Source organism: Taeniopygia guttata, chromosome 1A, assembly GCF_048771995.1.
Source record: "Taeniopygia guttata chromosome 1A, bTaeGut7.mat, whole genome shotgun sequence".
Taxonomy (NCBI): domain Eukaryota; kingdom Metazoa; phylum Chordata; class Aves; order Passeriformes; family Estrildidae; genus Taeniopygia; species Taeniopygia guttata.
Window position 1 is genome coordinate 46,133,004 of NC_133025.1, and position 22,006 is coordinate 46,155,009.

At 41.2% G+C, this 22,006-nt stretch overlaps 2 protein-coding genes across 6 annotated transcripts in view; one reads left to right on the forward strand and one right to left on the reverse strand.

Moving 5' to 3' along the window:
• The window catches only part of NUP205 (nucleoporin 205), a 45,818-nt gene extending 40,927 nt beyond the window's left edge, over positions 1 to 4,891 (reverse strand). The window contains exons 1-2 of the mRNA XM_030262515.4: positions 4,148 to 4,891; positions 1,004 to 1,146 (exon numbers count right to left, since the gene is read on the reverse strand). Of these exons, the coding sequence (XP_030118375.3) occupies positions 1,004 to 1,146; positions 4,148 to 4,175 (171 nt within the window). The 5' untranslated portion in view covers positions 4,176 to 4,891. The remainder of the gene's footprint in view (positions 1 to 1,003; positions 1,147 to 4,147) is intronic.
• Positions 4,892 to 16,476: 11,585 nt separating this feature from the next.
• The window catches only part of CNOT4 (CCR4-NOT transcription complex subunit 4), a 77,470-nt gene continuing 71,940 nt past the window's right edge, over positions 16,477 to 22,006 (forward strand). For 2 of the 5 annotated variants that reach the window (XM_030262534.4, XM_030262567.4), the window contains exon 1: positions 16,477 to 16,885. The gene's annotated coding sequence lies outside the window, so the exon portion shown is untranslated. The remainder of the gene's footprint in view (positions 16,886 to 22,006) is intronic. The other 3 variants (XM_004175877.6, XM_012569119.5, XM_030262551.4) reach the window with 2 other exon arrangements.

The window sequence follows — 22,006 nt, forward strand, 5'->3', positions numbered from 1 at the left end:
AAGTTATTCGAAATGGTAAGATCAAATACTGAATAAAGCTTTACACATTAATCCTCCTTCCTCACAAATACATTTCTGTCAGGTTAGGTTATTATCATAAAAACAAAGGCAGTGCTTTTAAACAGATAGTAAAGGCATCCTAAAAATGCTTCATGCTTGGACAGCAGTGGTCTCTGTGAGAACATAAAAAAATAATCTTATACAATCAGTGCTGACATTTAGGTTACTCAGAATACTAGTTTGAAAGTAAACTTTGATACAATTCTCAGCAGGAATTGGTATCAACTCAATGAAAGACATCAGGCTGTTGATCAGAACTGTTGTGTTACTCCCATCTATTTTCTACATCATTCTTTTTCCATTAAACTGAGATGCTAAAATGTACTGATGAAACTCTACAGCTGATTGTTAAATTTTCCAACCTTTCAATTTTAAAAAACCATCTACTATTGGAGAAATTACACCAATGAAAGAAGATATATTTCTAGTTACTACCTTATGATCCACCAGCCAAGAAACAGGGAGTTTTTTCACATTATCTGGCATTCTGAACAAGACACATTCTGTATTTTTTAAATTCATTTGTTCACCTGTTTTGCATGTTTGTTAATCTGACTGAAACATGAGCAAAGCCAAAAGACAAAATAGCTTTGTGCTTTACTTCAGACACACAAGAGTAACAAAAAAAGTAAATACATGGTTGATGGATTGTCAGATAATTTTACTATTCCTTTCAAAATAACACTCAAATAGTGAGAGAGAAAAAAACATCATAGATAAAATTATCCTGTAGAAGATACAATACAATATGTATGTATTATTTTTTCCCACTTAACACTGTTTATATTCTTACAGCAGAACAAGACTGGTATAAAACATCTGTGTTATGTACTGTAAAAATGTCACATGAAAAGAATGGATAGGGTCTAAAATGGCATGTAAGACAACAGTAAAGACTGAGTAAATCATCAACTCTCCAGCTCATTCCAGAAGAGAGCATTACCGGATTTCTGAAGAGAGAAATGAAGTCAGATTTGTGCTTCTTTAAAACTTGATCGAGACGATGAACAGCTTCAGGTTGCCTTTTCCAAATGGCATTCATTACAGTCTGCCATATGTCCTTATATGGACCCCACAAGCTTGCAGCTAAAAGAAGAGATAAAACAATGTGTTTGAAATAGAGAAAGGAAGAAAACAAATTATTTCTATATTGTTTTCAATAAGTAAACTCTTTTTTAGCTTACTGTTACTCTTGGCATGTCAGTATACTCTTACACCCATCAAGAAAAGTATATTTTCCTTTCCTAAGGCACAAAAACAAAAAACCCAACAATGGTCTGATAAAAAACTTAAATGCATTTAGGGACGTAAAGAACCAAAAAATATTATGTACACTCCTAAATTCTGGTGCTGAAAGTCATCTTACAAGAATACTTACAATACAGGTATTAGGTTGGAAAAGGCCTTTAAGGTTATTGAGTTTAAGCACTAATCTGACACTGCCAAGTCCACCACTAAACCATGTCCCCAAGTGCCACATCTACATGTCTTTTAAATCCCTCCAGGACTATGACTCTACCACTTCTACAGAACACTCCAGAAAAGGACTACCTTCACTGCAAGCCAAACAATCCATCAAATCAAAATATACAATACTGTTGCATTACAGCACATGGCTAAAGAAAAATTGTTTCAACCATTTCCAAAGATTACTACTTGAGTGAGCAAGTTGAGAAAACCAAAAAGCGGTTTAAGCAAAAGCAAGCTATTTAAATCATCCTCATTGCTCTTACATTGTCAGAGATGAGCCAGTGTGTATTGAGCTAGTCATCTGGAAGGTGTGCAAAATCCTGCCTCACTAATCAGAGAAAAACATTCTTCATTGAGAGAGCACAAACTCCTTTGATTACTCAAACTAAAATTGATATCCCTCCCAACAATCAAAATGCCAATCTCCTAAGCTTCAAAGTACCTCTAGAATGTCAGATCAAAGACTGCCATACTTAAATGGTGAAGCCATTCACGCTGAGTAGCTACATGTGAATTTACAAATGACTGAGAGAACACATTTAGTAGTGCCAGTATGGCTGTGTCGGGCCAACCAATAAAAAAAGGACAAATTTGCCTTTTCTGAGCTTCAGTGTTTTAACTCGTACAGTGTTACCCCTGCCTAGAAATAGCTACTATTGGATGCATAATTTCATGCTCAGCTGTAACTGGCTGTCCCACACAACTTCAGAGATCAGATTTATTTCCACTTGAAATTCTTTTCACTCTTACTACATTACCAAGTCAAATAAACACCAGCAGCAAACCACAGTGCCTACCAAAAGCTGTTCAACTACTTCCCTGGCCCATTGGTTTGCTCTTGTCCCTACCACATAATTGCTTAGCACCAGCCCAAACACACATACCGTAGGGAATTAGAACAAATTAAGGATCTAACTTCGCTAACCAAAATCTAATCCAAAAACGAGTTCCTTTTCAGCAGGATCACATCTACAACCCAGTTTGCTCTGCAATGGCACAAAGATGGATTATTGCAGAGAAAGGAGTAGGCACCTGGAACAGGAAGAGGTGGGACTTCAGCAACCATGCTGACTTTTTCCCACTTAAGCTGTTCTATTATTGCTAGTTTTAGAAAGGCTGACTGCCCCATCAGGGGCAGCAAGAAAAGATAGGCTGAGTTGCTGCTCTTGGCAACAGTAGCAGTTGATGCTTATATGCCTGAACACTTTCCCAAGTGATAGACTAAACCATGATATGTCTGTTCCCACAAACAATACACTATAATGTAAGGCAAAGTCTTTACTAGTTCTAGCGCCACATCTCCTTTTAATTTTTCTTGTATTTCCTGGAAAAAACTCCTTCTTCCCCTAGCGTTTGTTAATTATAAGGCTATAGACTCTCTTGCTGTGCAACTCATAAAATAGACTCATTTGAACTACTCAAATTTTCACTTCAACAAAGCCATAGTTTTTCATGAAGAGTCTTTGCTTTATTACTGCTTTTCTGTAAGGCTACAGGGATGCAATCCATTCAGTGAGATTAAAAATCTCTGTAAAATTTGTTCCTTGCTTGCCACAGGAATTGATGTTTTAATTCTATTAGCTAGAATCAGTAATAAATATTACCTGTCACTATTGACATACAAAACCTTATTTACAGACCTTTTGGCCTATATTGCAGTGATAACTATTTTTCACAGGGTTTCCATTCTCCTTCTGTTAACCTAATGAAGCTCAACAAGAGTAAATGCAACATCTTGAACCCAACGGAGAATCACTGCAAGGCTGGGGACCAAGGGAACTTCTGGAGAGCAGCTTTACCCAAGTATCAAATACCCAAATATCCTGGCAGACAGGAAGCTGAACACAAATCAGCAGCACAGCTCACAGCAAAGGTTGCCTACAGGCTCCAAGCTGTGTTAACAGCTGTAGCCAACAGATGCAAGTAAGTGATTATTTAGGCATCTCAGAGTCCTCCACTCCCATACTGTGTCTAATATTGGGCTCCTCAGAGCTAAACACTGAAATAGTGAGCCAGAGAACAGGATGAATGAGAGGCTGAAAGAAGTGACCTGATTTAGTCTTACAAAAAGAAGGCTAAAGAGGGATAGGGGCTTCGTTTTCTCTAACTACTCAGTGTCACTATACGTAGAAAGCAGGGCATAATTCTGGATATACTCCTCTTTAGCCTTTTACACCACACAGCATTAGGAGATGAGTGTAACGCCGAAGTGATGCGCAACCACGTGCACACCGAGTTACCACAGTCCCCTCTAAACAAGGAGGCCTCGGCTGCCTACCGCGACTTCCCGCCAGGACCAGCCAGGCGTGGCGGCAGCTCTGACCGCGGAGCTCCATCGCCGGGCAGCTCTGCGCGGCCGAGCCCGGGTACCGCCGCACGGGAGGCCGCTCTCCCCGCGCCTGCCCGCACCCCGCAAACCGCACCGGGAGCCTCGCAGCTCTGCCCCGCTGCCCGCCCGGGCCTCGCCGCGCCGCTTCGCCGCGCCCGGCCTGCCCAGGGCGGCGCCCCGGTTCCGCGGGCTCGGAGGAGAGGCGCAGGACTGGCAGCGGCCGGGAAGCGGGACGGCCGCGGGAGAGGCGGAGGAGAAGCCGCGGCCCTACGCTCAGATTGTTCTTACCCGAATTTACCGCCAACGGAGCCGCCATCTTCGGCAGTGGGAGGCGCGGCGCCGGCGCCCGAGGAAGGCCCGGGCGGGCTGGGCGTGCCTCGGCTCGGCTCGGCTCGGCTCGGCTCGGCTCGGCCCGACCCCGGGCTGGCCGCCGCGGGACAGCGCAGCTGGGCACGGCCACAGCGCGGCCGCTCCTGCGGCGGGGCTCCGGCAGGAGCAGCGGCTCCGGCGGCGGCGGGGCAGCCCCGCGCCCGGGCTGACGGGAGCTGTAGTTAACGCAGGTGAATGGGTCTCCGCCTCCGGCGGCGTCGTGTGCCCTCGAGGCGGCTGCGGGAAAGGGAGAGCGCCGGCATTCTGCACTCCTGCCGGCGCTCCTCTCATGTAAATAACACAGCGATTCCGTGCCCTTCCGTTTTTCGTTCCCTTTTCATGCCACGCTCAAGTGAGTCTTTCCTTCCAAACCCTGCCCTATAAGCAGGGTTTTCACTGAATATGGCTAAATACCTGAATTCAGACACTGCACTAAGAGATACATTTATTAGAATATTTTAATTTTTTAACTAAAAAAAAAAAAATCACCAGGGTGATTCCAGCTTGTCTGGTTTCTGATTGAAGTCTTAAGAAATACAGACAATAAATAACTTTTCAATGTGAACTAGGGTTTACAATTTTGTATAGGGAAGGAAAAAACAAAAAACTGCCAGCTCTGATAGGAGTTATCCTGTGAAGAAAGCTACACTTAAAGTATGTGCAAGAAAAAAAAAAAAAGTGCAAGAAAGAAAAAAGTACCAGGAGTGGAGAAAAGAAAATAAAAAGCATGTTTATACTCTTATTTATCTGGAGCTGAGGAACAAATATCAGTATCTTAGAAGTAGTCTGTGTCTGAAGTGAATTTACCATTCTCTGTCCCAGTAGTAATCACCATTCTTACAGAAATTCCCCCCTGCATTACCTTTAGGATAAAAAAAAATCACCAAAAGTACTCTATTTTAGTTCCAATAGTTTCCCCTCTTGAACTTTATTAAACCAGTATTTCATGGTTGCAAAACTATGTCCAATGAACTAGACCCATGGGAAACTGGCAAAATAACCATCTTTGCTTCTGTAGATCTCCCCTATAATGGGATGGCGGAAGGGGTAATAGAGAGAGACTAGTGCTCCTGGGGTGAGAGTGAATTGGCAAGACAGCTGTAAGAAAAAGGAGACAGAAAATAGAGAAATTGTTTCACTTAGTTGGAAGAGGAGAGAGAAATGAACATTTTAGAAAAGAGGGGAATTTCAGAGTTCAATAGATGAAAGTGTTCTCAATAATTTGGCCTAATTTGTTGGTTTAGTCAAAGGTCCCATATTTCTTTGAGATTTACTTTATCCTAGTCTTAGCCATGAACAGACTAGACCTATAATGATGAGAATGACAGAGAATTGTTCATTTCATTCTAGGAAATAAAGAATGCCAGGCATGAGGTAAAAGTAGAAAATAAGTGATTTTTCTCCAAGCGCTGAACCAAAGCAGCCTTGGTACCTGTATCCTCCCCCGTGCATCCTTCCCTGTGAAGCCATAGTTCTGCTTCTCTGCAGCCCATGTGCCACCCCAAGACCCATGACTATGAAATGCAGATATCAGATAAACTTGGAGATGCATGTGCTGATCACCTGGCCACAGCAAATGCAATGGATAGCTTGAGGTTTTGCTTCAGTCTTTCCTTCCACAGTGATTCTAATTTTGATCTTTTTCCTTTATACATTCCCTGATTTTCACTAAGTTTATAAGCCTTCTAGCCTTTGATCAGATTGGGTTGGAATTGACTCAGAAATTGCAACAGGTTCAAAAGTTACTGAAAAAGTTTGGCTTACAGTGTTATTTCCTAGGCTGTGTTTCCTTAAGAAACATGACGTTTTAAAGAGGAGAGAGAAATAAATAATTGATTTAAAAAAAAAAAAAAAAAAAAAGCCTTTCCCAGGCATTAAGAGCTGTCATATTTCTTTTGGCATTCAGATACAGCCAGATTGCACCCACTTTTTTTTGAACTCTGTTGAAGGAAAAAATCCTTTCTAACCACTGCAGATTTAGTATTTTAAATTTCCAGATAATTCTTTCCTCTCCTTGCCAATAGACCTAGGGTCACATAGCAACAAGAAAAAAAAAAAAAAAGACAGCCTGAAATAGTGGATGGCAAGGGGTAGGTCATTGGGCAGCTGAACTGCAGAAGAAAAAATACCACGTTTGGCTCCAGCTGCACAGCATTTATTATATTCTTTCTCTGCCAGCAATGTGATATTTTAATGCAAAATAGTTGTGACAGTTCAGCTCCTAGTATGGATGAAGAAAGAGAGGCATCTAGATACACCATACCATACATTCTGCACATATTTTTATTGGCATAACTGCATCCATCCATCCATGCTTTAATGAGTAGGGAAGTCCATGAATAGTAATTCTTGCTTATTCTTGCTTTATTTGCTGTCCTTTAATTTAGGTTCCCATTGTTTACCCAGGATCACTGGCTGGTTTGGTAGTCTATTTTTCACAAGTCACTATAGGGAACCTCATTCCTCTCTCGAACAATAGCTCTCAGCAAGTTCTGCAACACAGATGGGTTCAAGAAGGGGCACCGATGTCTTTAATTCTTAATTACTAGACAGAAATCTGTGAAGTATCAAAGTTAGGCTGACACTAAATACCTGGGATGGATATTAATTCCCCTGGATTCCAGGGAAAGGAGGTTCCAAATTGCCTGTAGGGTAGCGAATTCTGTTTCTGTGGTGAGAGATCTACACTAATTTCTATAGGTGAAAATAACTCTTATTAATAATTAAAATGAGCCACACAGTGGGAATCTACTCATTGTAACTTGTAGGTGGTTTGTGATGTGCTACAGGTGTAACATTCTTAATTTTGATAGTACTTTATTTAGTGGTTCATACTCAAATCATACATCAAGATATGAAGATAATAATGATATAATTTACTCTCTTTACATGTTATTATTACTAGGAAGAATATTTATTATCCAAAAAAAGAGTATTGTTCAAATGCCTAAGAGGCCCTACTTAATTTCCTACCTTTAATTTTCAGTGTCATTTATGATCACATCTTTCACATTTCCATCACATGATGGAGAAAAATGAAGAAAGGCTTTTCAGCATTGCAACTAAAACTGAAAAGTTGCCTTGTAGAAGTACATCTACATAAATAGACCAGTCCTTGCATTGTGAAATATGCCTCTTTCCCATAAAGCCAGAAACATTTCTGGCTACTGGTTAGACCATATGACCTCCTGGAGCTCTTGTTTTGACTGATACTAACTCTGTGCATCTCAGCTTACTGTTCTGTAAAAATGGGTATAGCAGGCCTGGAATGCTGATTGAATGGATCTTCAGCCCGGCCCCATCATATGAACACAGGAAAAATAACGTATTTTTGTTTAATGTTAGTTGACAAGTAAAAACCCTGAATTGTCTGATGTGCTGGCTAAATTTCCTGGAAACTTCTTAGCTGGCTATAATCCTGTCTTTGCTGCAAAAAGCATGCTTTATACATGGAGATAGTTAGCTTGGCATCAAATCTTAGAAAAAGGTCTGAGACCTTTCCCTGCAGCATTTCTCAACAAAATAATTTTGTAATTTCTCTGTTTTCCATCCTAGATATTTCTAGTGTCACCATGGTATCTAAGCTCATCAAAGAAACCGTGTGAGGCTGTCACTAGCTCGTGTAAGTGGTATATCTAGTCAAAAGCAACAATGAGCTAAAAGTTCTCAAAGTTATACGAAACACCTTCCTTGGGGTCAGGGAGCAGGGGAGACGAACAACAGCAAGCGCTGCCCTTCCTGTGCAGGTGAGGACAATTAGTGACTATAGGCATCTGACCATAAATTAATGCCTTGATAAACAATATCCTGCTTATCAGTAGGGTCTGTATGATCCTTGTTCAGGCTTCAGAGGTAAAGTCAAAATAGTGTTCTTGGCTCTGTGATGTATTGTGATGTATTATTTTTTTCCCTAACTCCTGCTTTGGGGCCGTTAAAGCTATCTGTTTTGTTTCTCTTTCTTCTCTATTCTGGAAAGAAGAACAGTCTTTCTTTTTCTGTAATTTGTCCATTCAGCTACTGAGGGCAATGAGGCAGTTAGGTTTTGAGAGCTGAGAGCTGTTTCTGTGCATGAAAGTAGACATACCTCAAAAAAAGCTACTTTACTTTTCAAACTGTTTTAAAAAAAATCCATAGTGGCATTTTCACTTAAATTATTAAATTTAAATAAACTTGAATTTTAATGAGATCTTGATGATGAAAAATTAACTCCCCTGTCTTTACTAAGAGCTCAGCTGAGATAACTCACGTTTACCTGTCCTGAGGTGAGAATGTATGACTTCACTCTAGTAGGAAAGGTCTGAGAGTGTTCCCTTTGATTTCTGTGTCTTTGAAGTAGGCCTGAGATGAGTCAAAGTATATACTGCTCAGAAGAATGAGGAAAGGTATCTATTACGCAGAGGAAGGAAGTCCAATGTCTAGGTTCATATCTGCAAAGAGGAGAAGTGAAGAAGCAAGCAACCAGCAACTCACTTCTCTCTGGTACCTGATTTTGGCCAAGTCTTTTTACACAAATGGGAAGCAGCTGGCTCCCCACCTAATCTTAATGCTCACAATGTTGTATATAGTGTTTTCCACAGTGTAGGACTAGTATTCAACATAGAAGTCCTGTGTGGAAACTTGCAGAATGGAACTGTCTTTCAGAGAACATGGATTTTCATTGACCTCACGAGAAGTTGCAAATGCTCAGTTGTTTTGGAAACCAGGGTACTTTCATGGGATTCCATGCAAATATAAACACCTAAAAGTTTCAAATTCTGTGGCTTTTAGACTTTATGCCCATTTGTGTATTAATCAGGAGAAAAACTGCTAGGCATGGACTAAAATCACACAGAACACTGAGCATATGCTACCTTCTTCCCATGACAATCTGACAACTGCACGGTACAGCATGAAGGTTTGCATAAAACAAATTAGAAACACTTCAGGCATGCATGACACAATACACTATCAGTGGAAATGTTTGGGGCACATCAGTTCTGAAGCTTTCCATGCTTCAGAATTTTTCCATGCAAAAATTAATTTTCCTAAGTATGGTAGCAACATAAAGAAAGTAAACAGGAGAAAAAAAAATAAAGAAAGTAATTTGAAATAAAAATCAGCACCTGATTTATTTGCTTTAGCAAACTATAGCACCTACCAGAGCTGACTGGCTACAGTTTAATATAATCTATTTAAGAAGAGGCAATTTATCATTCCTTAAAACCCACAAATGCTGGATTATTAGGAGTAAAACAAAATGGGTCTACCCAGGGCTTTAATTCCCTGTCTGGCCTGTTAGCAGGAAATTCTCGTATTCATACACTGATGTACCAATGATTTTAAAATGTTGCCAAGAAAAACATAGTACAATTTTAAAAATCATATGGAAGAATAAAAAGGTGTGTATTAAAATAGAAAAGTATCTTTCCATGTCTTGGTTAATCTATAAAATATGGTTAGCATACCAGCTTGGTCCCTGCTACCCATGGATATGTTCCTGACCCATAGTGGCTCTTGGCCTGGTCCAGTCATGGTACAGAGTGATAGAGGAAAGATGGAGCAGAGGGGAAAGAGGGCAGAGCAGCACAAGGCACACAGCACAACATTCCTTTTCTTCTGTCGGCATGTCAAGCACAAGCTAAGAGGGAATGTTCTCTATCAGAATATAAGAGCCAAACTTCTCTGTACAACACACATCTCTGTCATAAAGAGTCTTAGTTACAGTGCTGCCTATATGCAAAACTGGTCTAATTATTCTCAGATCTCTCATTTGTCCTCATTACAGCTGGTTCCCTCAGCTCCTTAAGGAACATAATTCATATTTCTGATTAAAAAATGCTTTGACTTTCCTACTTAAGCTATTACTTTGCCTATCTAATCTCAGGCTTGTCTCTCTATCGGCATTATTTATATAGCATAAAATTAGCTGCAGTAGCTCACATTCCTTTTGGCAAAAGGAAATATATCTGTCTGGAAAATTGCAAGGTTGCAGCTGGAGCTTGGCTGGCGCAATATATTTACAAGCGTCAAAGTTCATGCCAACCCTTTAATGCAACATCATACTTTCTTGACAGGTGAGCTCCTGTCACACCTGGCTTATGCAGAACATGAGTTCCAACACATGAAAAAGTCAGTGGAAGTTCTTGTAATGGACAGTTCCTGTTTATACAGCAGCCATGGAATCAATATGCAGGAGAAAGTATTGCATTTTCTCAAGTCATGCACTTTTTATTTCATCTCAGCAAATCGCATATGGCTGAGGCATTTTTGTAAGAATGTGAGCAATTTTGAGCTCTGTGGAAAATGCTGAGTGCTGTTGGATGAAGGCAAAGAAGGACAGAAGAGGAAAAATACATTCCTTTGAATGCACAAATATAGAAGGCAATTAAGGAATATAACAATAATGAGCAATCATTCTGTCTCATAATGTATGTTTTGCTTTAAAGAGCAGGTGATGACTCCCTGAAAACAATAATAACTAACATAATGAAGTCCTGTCTACACAAGGATGTTACTTCAAATATTTCAGATAAGTTGGCTTGAGCATATTTGTAACGATTGTTTTAAAGTGGCTGGACTTTCTTTTTTTGCATGGATGAAACCCAGGCTCACTAGCCCTCAGCTATGACCTGTGTCCAGTTTATGAGAGGATTCTACCCATATTTGAATAATTTTCCCTCATTGTATAATGTGATAAGGTTTCTTTGCTGTCTGGCCCCTGAGTGCCCCCTTTTGTTACAAGATCATCTGGATCAAGTATGTTAATCTCTCCTGCTGAATGCTGATAGCTTCCACTGCAATTCCAGTATGTGTGTGCTCCTCCAGATGCACACTTTTTTTTTTTGAGTACCACCTCTTTCCCTCCTTGATATTGTCTCATGGGTTATATGTATCAGCACAACCAACCCAAACTTCAGGGCACTGCCTCAAATATTACTATTTGTGACTGCTGGTCAAACTGAATGCAAGAGAGGGACATTCCTGAGAAATGGACCAGTGCTGCCATGCTGCCATAAAGCAAAATAATGCTGGCTTTTCTACAAGAACCAAAGGAATGTGAACAGGACCTCCAGGACTTCTAACAGGCCAGAATAGGATAAGCTGTTAAAGATTTATCCATGGGAAGTCAACTGCTGAACCCCTCTATTGTAACAGACCCAGGTGACTTAGCACAGCTGTCAAATGATGTAACTTCAAATATGGAGTTGTAGGGCTAATATTGTTTTCAAACCACTGAACTGAAATGCGAAGACTGAGGTTATGAAAAAGCTGTTTGAAATCCAGAAAGGTGGTTAGCCTGAAAATGCTGCTGAGGGAAGTCTTCCTATCACGCCCTATATTATGTAATAACTCTGCAATTCTAAGCCAGGTGGTATCCAGATGCCATCACTGGCAAGGGAAAATGAGCTGTATGAACCATGAGCCTGTTTCCATCTGTTTAGTGCCACCTTCTCTACTGTGATCATCATGGTGCTCCACAAACAATAGCCCAATGTTGTGTTCCCACCTTGTACTGTTTGCTCTGCATCTGGACTCACTGCTGCTCTTCCCGTCACTCAAATAACGTGGCAGCATCCCATGAATTAAAAGGAATACAGATTGCAGTGTAGGCATATTTATTGCAACATCAAATGCAAAAGAAAAAAAAAAAAAAAAGCAAGCAATAGTAAATATACTTTGGCTTATAATTTGTTCAGCATTCTTTAGCTTCCTTTAACATTTTATGAGATGAATTACCAAAATTAAACATTTCAAAATGCTGAGATTATAAAACACTTGTAATCAAACCTTCAAACCTTCAGCAGTATTAAATTCTTGAATTCAGACCAATTGCTTTAGTCTGTTCCCTTCTAGTGCACATGATGCTGACCTGCATGTGTTACAGGAGATCTTAGGGCAAAGACTGTGCTCCATTTTTATGCACAGAGCAAAGCAGTGCAGCCCTCTTGGTTTATTATCTGTATGGTCTCTCTCACTTCTGCAATGGAAATACTTCAGTATCCTTCTACGCAATGCTGCTCATCCTTCTGATTTATCCATTTTGCTCTAAGACTTTTTCTCAGCTCTTGGAAACATACTTCAAGGTAACATTGCTACAGAGGTGCACATAAAACAGCAAACTCAAGTCCTGTTACTATTCAGTAACAGGAAACTATCTCTCGTATTAGCCCAGCATCTTCTTCCCTCCGTCCCATTCTAAGACCAGCACAGGATTTCTACAGAAATGAGATGTAGAAAGAGAGGCTTCTTATTTTTTTACACACTGTGGGGTTTGCTGAGAACAACCACTTCCTAGGGGAGCCCAAACTGGAAAAATAGATGGGAATGACATTCCAAACTTGATTAAAAAAAAGGAAACCTATGATCATTGGCACTGAGTTCAGTGCAGAAATAACAAAAAACTGCAATCTATCTCTGACAACAAAGGCCCCATTATGACGAGGAACTTTAGCCTAACAGGTTGTTTAATGAATAAAAAATACTTCAAAAAGAAAGAGGATAGGAAAGAGAAGTTCAAGGATTCTATGAATGGATTTCAGCACAGGAGCCAGAAGGCAAAAAAAGAGATAGAAGGGTGTTTATGACAACTTGTGTTAACTTGGACATGAGTGTCTATATTCAGAGGAATTTGGGACAAGGAAAAAAACACCCAGGAAAATTTGCTGTAAATTGTGAAAAAATCCCAGTCTTCTGAAGAATATTAGGATGTTATGCCACTACTTCAAGTGCACTCTGAGGTTAACAAATAGTGGGAGCTTCCTGGAGATCCCCACTACACCCTTGCCAGAAAATAGGAATGATTTCTGCTTTCATTTGCAAAGATAGGCACATTAGCAGATAAGTTGTGCTGTGCCGGAGTTATGCTGAAAAATTAAGGTTGTAATGAAAAAAAAATTAGCTGAAGCATCCCACTGAGGTTCTCATTTCCCCCTAATAATTCAAAAACATAACAAAGATATATCTCTCTCATTATCTTTATAATATATTCATTTTTCACCACTCTTTTCTCTCATTTAAGAAAGAGCAGGACAATTCACTTGTCTTGTTTTCCTGAGCAGCATAAAGATCTTCTCCTCTCATGGATTTCCAACAAGACATAGTGAACATCTGCCACTTTCAGCAAATATTGATCAGGGTGCTTGTAAGGCTCCTCCACCTGCCCTTAATTTCCCAACAAAGCCCTTTTTTATTATTTTACAGTAAATCAGAACAGTCATGCAGTTCCTTTCTCCAGTGCATTTGCCAAGTAACAGGCATCATTAGAGAAGCAGAAAGATGTTTGGACCTCCAAGAGTGAGAAAAGGAGTGGACACATCAATAACATCCATTGCAGTCTGCAGAGCAGTTCTTATTTCTGTTTCAGTAAATAAGGCTGAATTTCTAAAAAAATCAGTTATTAGCCATTGCATGCCATTCTATAATAATATCTGTGAACTTTCTGTAGTGATCCATGAGGCTTTGCAGAAGCTTAAGAAATAATTTTTTTTCTATTTATGAAATCCAACTTTCAGTCTGAAATACAGGCACATACATTCAGCCACTGCTGCCAACAGAGCTTCGGGTCATGAACTTTATATTAAACTGGAAATCTTCTTCAGTATCAACACAATGAAATATACATGTGATAAATATTTCTAGCATATACTGGTAGGCCATTATCAATCCCAGTGAGCAGAAAGTCAACATGTAGAGGTGCTGCTGTATTGTTTCTTTGTTGCTGAATATGCTGCAGACTGCAGTCTGTGCAGTTGCTTTCCAACCTTTACCATCCTAAAGTCCCAGCATAATTACTCTCTATCCCAACCAGGCATGGAATTATTCGATCTCCCCCTCCTCCTTTCCTGCCAGTATCAGTACACCACCATCATGTCTTTCTCTAGTCCATTCTCTGGACCCTCCATTGTTTCCTCCACGGTGGTGGCTTAACACTGGAGGAATCCTGAAAATAGCTTGCCTTCACACCAAACTGCAGAATCCTAGTAGGTTCCTATGTTTGTTCCTCAAGACAGTGACTGTAGATCATTGCCTGGGAGAACAATTTCCCAGTGCATGCATGACAGGGCACATGCAACAAATGTCAAGGAACTGGAGGTTGTTGAACCACAATATATAAATCAATCATATGAACAGACATTTTTACTCTAGCTAGTGTATATTGGTTATTTCCAAGAAAATGTATTCCAAAAGCTTTTCTTTATGAATATGGAAATGATTTCTTAGAAACAGCCCTGCTGAGTTATCAGACTCATTCAAAAAAACCGAAACCCAAACATTTCCAAGAGTAAATAAGGTGTCAAAATATGGTTAAATAATCTCACGAAAGCAATTACAAATACTTAAAACGAATAAAATAATTAATTTAAGAACATCTTAAAACTTTAAAATGGCCACATGATGGCCTAGTGAATTATTCTTACCAGATTAAATAAGAGGTGGAAGCAGGGCTATCGATAACTTGTGGTAACATCAGCCAGAGTAGTCTTCAGCCATGTAGATTTTTTCCTACATTATTATTGGATACTGCTGCTATCTGCATGCGGGTCTTGACAACATGTTTTGAACAAATTTTTACTAAGGGAAAGACTCCTTAATTCTGAATTAGAAGAAAGCACAGAATTCACTTAATATTAACAGCCTCAATTCTGACTCAAAATTGCAGCTTTTAGTTATATTATTTTTAACCTTTCTTTCCAAGTCAGAGTACTTGCTTTTATTCAATAGGAAATGTTGCTGGTTATTAGGTGTGTACTTATATAAATTACTTACATAATGGGTACTTCTGGAACCTAATGGTTTATATATCAGTTGATAAGAAAATGTGAAAATAATAAAGTTTTTAAGAAATACATTGTTATATGCATACATTCACCTGAATTTGATTAATATACTGACTAGTTACTTTTACATTGATATAGTAAGTATATGTTACAGTCTAAGATATATGCAGAGAAACAGGATTTCTTACATATATAGGCATTTGCATTCCATTTTATGTTTTGTTTTCTGAATAACATGCATTTGAGTTCACATGTCAAGATTACTGCTGAAAACAGTAGTCTTTTATGCTGACCTGGGTCTTGCCTACAGCAAGAGTTGATTTATAGAGCTTTCCTGTGGGGGAGATACATATATCAGTCTAAAATTTAATATGCACAAGGTAACATTAACTTGTTTTATGAAGGAGATAAGCTATGTCAACACAAGTTCCACTTTTAGTTGACCAGGCAACTTGTACAAAGCTGTACTAGTATAATACTTCAAACTAAGAAACAAAATTACAGGAGAAAAAGAATCCATGCCATTAAATGTAATGGTTGTGCCAGCGCATTTGGTGATGAACACCTTTGTCCTACCAACTGCTGAAAGAAGTAAAATTCTCAGGCGAATATTGTCATGGCACAAGTAGCAATAGTTTGTGCACTGGAGATAACTGATAATTAAACATCTAAGCTGAGGCTGGCTGTCCTGAGAGCTAAGGATGCCAGGCCAGGAAAGCCACAAGAGAGCTATAAAGGCGATCAATAAAAGCACTCTCTTGTCAGCTGAGGTGATGATGTCTTCTGTGCAACATCGGGGATCACAGAAAAAAGAGAGGGATACAGGTGCAATTTGAACAGGTCCATGGCACAGAGGGGATAGAAGCAATGCAGTTTCTCAGAGTTTCTAAAAATAAATAGTGAGAATCAAGCGAGAGGAGAGCGAGGCGGGAGGCGGCGCGGGATGTGCTGGCGGGAGCGCGGCCGGCCGGCTGCGGCGGTGGCGGGGCGCAGTCCCGCTCTGGCGGCGGGCGAGGGGCCGGGCGCCGCGGGGCAGAGCCGCCGCCAGCCCCGACCGAGCCGCTGGCAGCCGCGCCAGGCTCCTGGCAGAACACAGCACGGCACATCCCCCGGCGTTGTAGCCAACAACCGGCAAAGCCCGACGGGAGCTACACGGGATCGCTTCGACCTGGCAGGGGGAAAAAAACCCCAAGCAACACCAATGACAGGAAAATAATATTTTTAAAGAAATCAACCCACTGCTTGAAAACCGCGCGGTTCAATGTCCAGCAACAGGCAGCTGAAGTTGCAGGGAGTTTACGGACGGGAACTTCCCGGAGCAGGGCGGTGAGACGGCCCTGCCCGGCGGAGTGCTCGGCTCCCCGGCCCGGCGGAAGAGACCGTGCTGCGAAGGGGCCACCTCCACCTCCTCCCGCACTGCCTGGGCCAGGGCCGCCGCCTACAAGTCCCGTCATGCTCCGCGCCGTCGCGGTCGTTGCCGTCGCGCCCCGTCCCCCTCCCGCGCCGCTCCCCGCCCACTGCCGGCAGCGCACGCGCAGCGGGGGCGGCGTCCGGGGCAAGTCTCCCCAATGTAAGATGGTGGCCGGGCTAGCCGCGGAGCGCCCCGAGCTCGGAGATCGCCCGTCCCTCGCGTAAAGGTCGTCGGAGCAGCCGTCCGAGCGCCCGACTGGCTACCGCCGCACGTCCCGCCCCAGGAGCACCGCTGTGGGTTTCTCCCCTCTGCTTCTCTCCTTCCTCGCCGCCTCTCTCCTTCCCTCCCCACCCTTCTCCTCCTTTTCCCCTCGCCTCTTTTCCCGCACGCTCGCTCACCCACCCGCCCGGCCGCCTCCGCCGCGCTGGGCAGCCTGAGAGGGAGAGCCGCGCACACGCACCGCGGGCCGGGCAGGCAGGAGGAAGGCGGGTGAGTGCGAGCTGAAGGCCGGGCCGGGGAGGGAAGGAGGAGGGAAGGAGAGACGAGGAGGAGGCGGGGGGGAGCCGGGCCGCTCTGACTACGAGAGCGCCGAGGCTTCGCCGGGACGGCGCAGGCCGCAGCCCACCCGCCGGTGCAGCCCCGGCGACGGGAGGACGCACCGGGCCGCTGCCGGGCGCTGAGGGCACCGGGCCGTGAGGGGAGGGCGCGGGGGCGAGCGGGCGGCTCCTCCTCCCTGGGGGCACCGTGGAAGGGGCTCCCTCCGTGTCGCTGCCCAGAGGAGCTGTATTTATTTCCTCCTCACCCCCATCTCCGGCGCGGGGAAGCCCTTGGGCCGGGCTGGGCCACCGGCCGGGGTGGCGGAGGGACGGTGGCCCCGGAACCGCTCGCATTTGCCGGGGCAGGCCGGTGCGGCCAGGCGCGGGCATCGCAGCGTGATTCACTTAGAATTTGCGTGGAAATTTCCTCTCTTCTCTTCTTCCTCTTCCCTGGAGCCAGGCTCCATTTCTTCTTGTGATATGCACTTTTTTTCCTGAGGGAGAGGCAGACAGATGGTGAATGGCAGCGTCTTAATTTTGGTGTTATTTTGGACAGTCCGTGCGACCTCCTGAGATTTGTCTGTCAGTAAAATAACTGGTATGTAACTTTCCGTCTCCTGCTTGCAAAATCCTAGAAGCTCTTTCCATTTTGTGTATTAGTAGAAGCAAATGACAAGACTATGTATGAGTGCTCATCCTGCTTCTAGTAAGGGTCCTACAGCTCTACCTGCCAGTTTAAAAGTGAGCAGCCGGTGCCTTTGTATGTATAGTAAAGGGGAGGGAAAATGCTAGATAATTATCTTAAAATGCTTCGTTACTATGCCAGAAAGGATTTAATTGTCCATGGCTTGTATGCTTCTGTCAGTGTGGTAATACAAAGTATGCTGTTCATAGGAGAAGCAATTTTCTCTAGAGTGTATGTTAATGTGAGAAAAATCTATCAGCTGCTTAAAACTGTGGAAATTCTAGACCTGCAGATATTGGCTTACTCCTGTCCAAAAGTTTTAGGAGTTAATGTTGACCAGTCACATGTTTACTGAGCCTGTACATGTTTCTAACTTGCTGTGTTTTAACTGTGTTTTGTTTTAGTTTTGAAATGTCTTGACTTGAACATCTCTGTACTTTGACTTCATATTCATGTAAACATGGTGTCTGGCACTAACAGAAGAGCACACATACTGAAAGATGAATATGTGGAAGAATGAAACTTTTTCTAGCTCCTTTTACTGCTTAAAAACTAAAGGGAGAAAAATAAAACGCAGGCTTATGAAGAGCAGGGAATAAAACAGCTGTTTGACTCAAGAGGGTGAATTAGTTTCATATGGCTTACAAATAGCCAAATATACTGCTAGTTTTGTAGCACCTCTGTATTAATGTAGTGATCTAACTTGTGGTCTACAATTCAGCTGTGCTGCACCTTAGGCTTTTGAAATTCTGTGATAGAGTTTCCATTTCATAAATAAGCTGAACACATGTTTAGAAATGCTTGGCAGTTGAACTTGGCTGAAGTGCAGACTAAGTTCATTTTAGGGAAAAAATTGTTTTGGAAAAGGGGAATACAGTCTTAAAATTATGTCTTTTAGCATGCATATTTCTTAGATGCCTCTTCATTAGCTTTTAAAATTAGGAGTACTGGAGGATCCTAACAGTTTTTCTCTTTACAGAGAAAAGGTGATGAGTGTCTGTCAGGAATAGTGCTCTACTTGGTACCTCAGAAAGTTTAAGAATATCCTTAGAGTGCCCACTAAATAAAAAACTTGGGTTAAAAAGGCTGGTGAGAGAGTATATACAAGTACATGGCTTTTTTATTTAATTAAAAATAATCTTTATGTAAAAATACCCATTTTCCTTTGTGGCTATTGTTCATAGAAGTTAGGATATTCTTTTTGAGTTAAATGTTTTTGAAATAGCTCTGACCAAGATCCTAAGTATGGGCCCTGAAGGCTTAACTCTGGCAACTATTGCTCAAAAGCTCACCTGCCTCTATGAAATAAATGAGATTATTTCAAATAGACCACTCTGTAAGCACAGGTAACTGTTAAGTGGCTGATTACAGATTGCATCTTGGGCCTTGGTTGCTCTGGTAAGATGAGGCTGAGCTATAGGCCTTAACACATGGTGAAAGGAAATTACTTGTTCAGCAAGACTGCTAGGGTCAAGGGTTCTTAAACTTTCACACGGTGAATAGTGCCTTAGGTTGTACAAACCACCTCTTGTCCTACTTGCAGTTATGCTGTATTGCTGAGATAACTTGAGCAAGTGCACATGTGAAAGACTCCATAACTTACCTTGCTTCAATGTCCTGAATGCTTTCTCTCTTTAAAGATGTTCATGCTTTATTTCTTTTTTTTTTTTTTTTTCCCCAGTGTGTATCTTTCTATCTGCTTAGTCCCATTTTTATTGGATGGTAACAGTGTGAGGAGATAGAACTTTATGAGTAAATAGACTCCCCATCCCTCTGGGCCACCCTCTTCTCTTTCTTGGAGAATAGTCTATGAATTTATTCCTTTCACAAAGTTGGTTAACATTTTAACAACTGTAAATGCTTTCCAGACTTGGAAAATTAAGTATAGCAGAAAATGGTTTGGCATGGCTTGAGCTGCTGCTCATACCTTCTGGTTCTTCCTGTAAGTAAATTGTGAGGGCAGTGCAAGTGTCTAGCAGGAAATATGAATGTAACATATCTAAGTAAAAGCATGTATGCATTTTTGCATTAGACTGTTTGGATCAGTTAGGTGCATGTTTTTACCAAACTGGGTTTTTTTCTGTCACACCAGAAACTTTGATGTGCTTGGTTTTGTCAGGTGGCATTTTTCTTGTATGAGTTTGAAAAAGGAATCTTCATAATCTCTTTATTTCAAAATTGTATCCAATATACAAATTTAGTGAGTATTCAGAATACATGGTTTTGGCTTCTGGTTAGGTGTTATTAGACTGGCTGCATCAGCTCAAAGGGAAGAATTAGTGTTTAAACTAGTGATTTCCACAAAGTACTAAAATCAAGTAAGTTTTATGGTGATATGTTTATTTCCTTTACTTCCACTTCACTGTTCTGGGAACTTGACAACTCAAGGTATTTCTAGTAGGAGTCTATCATTTCAATGGAGCTTGCAAGTGTTTTCTAACCACGGATGTACAAAATAAGGTATTTATAAATCTCATGTGTGTACTTTAACAACTTGAGGAAGCCTGCATCCAGAGCTATCAGGACAAATACAGGCCAAGGGAATGACACTTTCCATCCTTTTCTGTGTATCCTGAAAGCTGTGTTTTTATTCTGGAGCAGAATATTTTAGCCTGGATTTCATAGTTGTTAGTATATTTTTATTAAGGTATTTCATCTGTTGCTGGTTTTCAAATTGGGGAAAAATAGGTTGGGATTGGCATAAGGGAGATTTTTAAATCCTCTAGTCACTGAGTTAAAGGTGGATGTAGAGATCAAGCAAACATGCTAGTGAACTTGGTGGAAAGGGAGCTTGGATCTTTGCTAAGCCTTCTTCTCTGATCAGTCCTGTCTGATTTTGATCCAGTTCTGTTCTCTTGCAACGAAAGAATGGAAAACCTCGTCTGTCTGTGAGTAGCTTTCTAACATACTGATCGCAGCATCTGTTTCTTCTGTCTCACTGTTGTCTTGAGAGCAATAGATGCCTAACAGAAAGTGGGTTACAATTGACTACAAAATCTGATGTTAAGTAATTGTACTTCTGCATATCTTGGTTGAGAGATGGAGGGTCCCTTGTTGTAGTGGAGGTTCTTGTACTCTGAGCCCCTTCTGGGCTTTGAGTATTCTACTTTTCTCAGCTTAGCAGTCTTTCATTGCTGGAGGGTGATATTGCAGTCTTTTGTATTTGATTGCAAGTATCAATTATTAGCACTAGAAATTTGGCATGGTGTTGTTGGGGTTTGATTTTTGTGTTTTCTTTTTTCAAAACAAATTAAGTGAAAGAAACCGTAAAAATGGCAGCACACTTCTGTCTTCACTTCTAATGAGTTCTTCAGATTTGAAATAGAATCACATGAGCTTTGTAGGGATGGCCAAAAAATGTGATAGGTGTGTATACTGTGATTTTCAAGTAGTGCTTCATCCCAGGTTTTACTTTGGGCCATTTTTAGGCCTTTTTTTGTGGCTGAGTGCTTATCTTTCAGACTGCTGAGGCCTAATCTTTTCCTTGCTTTACAGAAGGGGCATTTATTTTTTCCCGGTGTGGATGTTCTTAAACATTTCTTCCAGATAAAATTTGATATGCAAAAGTAGTAACTAAAGGGTAGTGAACTTACTCCTTGTAGGATAAAATACACTGCTTAGGTTGACTTGCTAACAGCTTTTCAGGTTAATTTGTTTCAGGAACACTAAATTCAACAGATGAGATTTATTTGAAAATGGGCTTCATGTTATATTTTGGTTTAAAGTCCCTCACCAGTGTGGATTTAATGTGAATCCTGCTTGAATAGTGTATATTAATTTTAAATTGCAAGATATGTGAGCTAAGAGTGTGAAATACTGTACTTGCAGGTGGAGTAGGTTTTTTATTTCTAAACTTGTCTCTTATTACATGTTACAGTAAGTTGCCATTGTAAAAAAATCCCAGAATTTGAGTGCAGGACTGGGATGAAGTAATTATATTTGTAGGTGCTTTGGGACTGCCTAACTGAGGAGTTTGTGAAAGAAGTTTTGATGAAGGTTATGTCCCAGACAGGTAAGCATGTGGCGGCTGTTAAGAGTTTTTCTACTACAACCTAGAATTATAGGAAAACAGGATAGGGAAGAAGTCTGTAGCAATAATCACTAGATATGGGGAGAAAGTATTCAGCTACTTTTTTGTCTTTCTCTGTCTTCTCTCCAGATATAATGAATGAAGATAGGTACGTGTAGCTATAGCTGTGCCTGTCAGTTAAAGACCTAAAGCCGCTCTGTGATTTGTAGATACTACCTTGGGCTGTTGGATGTTCCAAAATAGTAACTATTCCCTGTCTTTGAATAGCTCCTGCTTCATGACATGTGACTTTTTTTTAATTGAATGAAATCTAGAATTAGTCTTCAGTATCTCATTCATAAAATGTGTCTGTCCCCTGA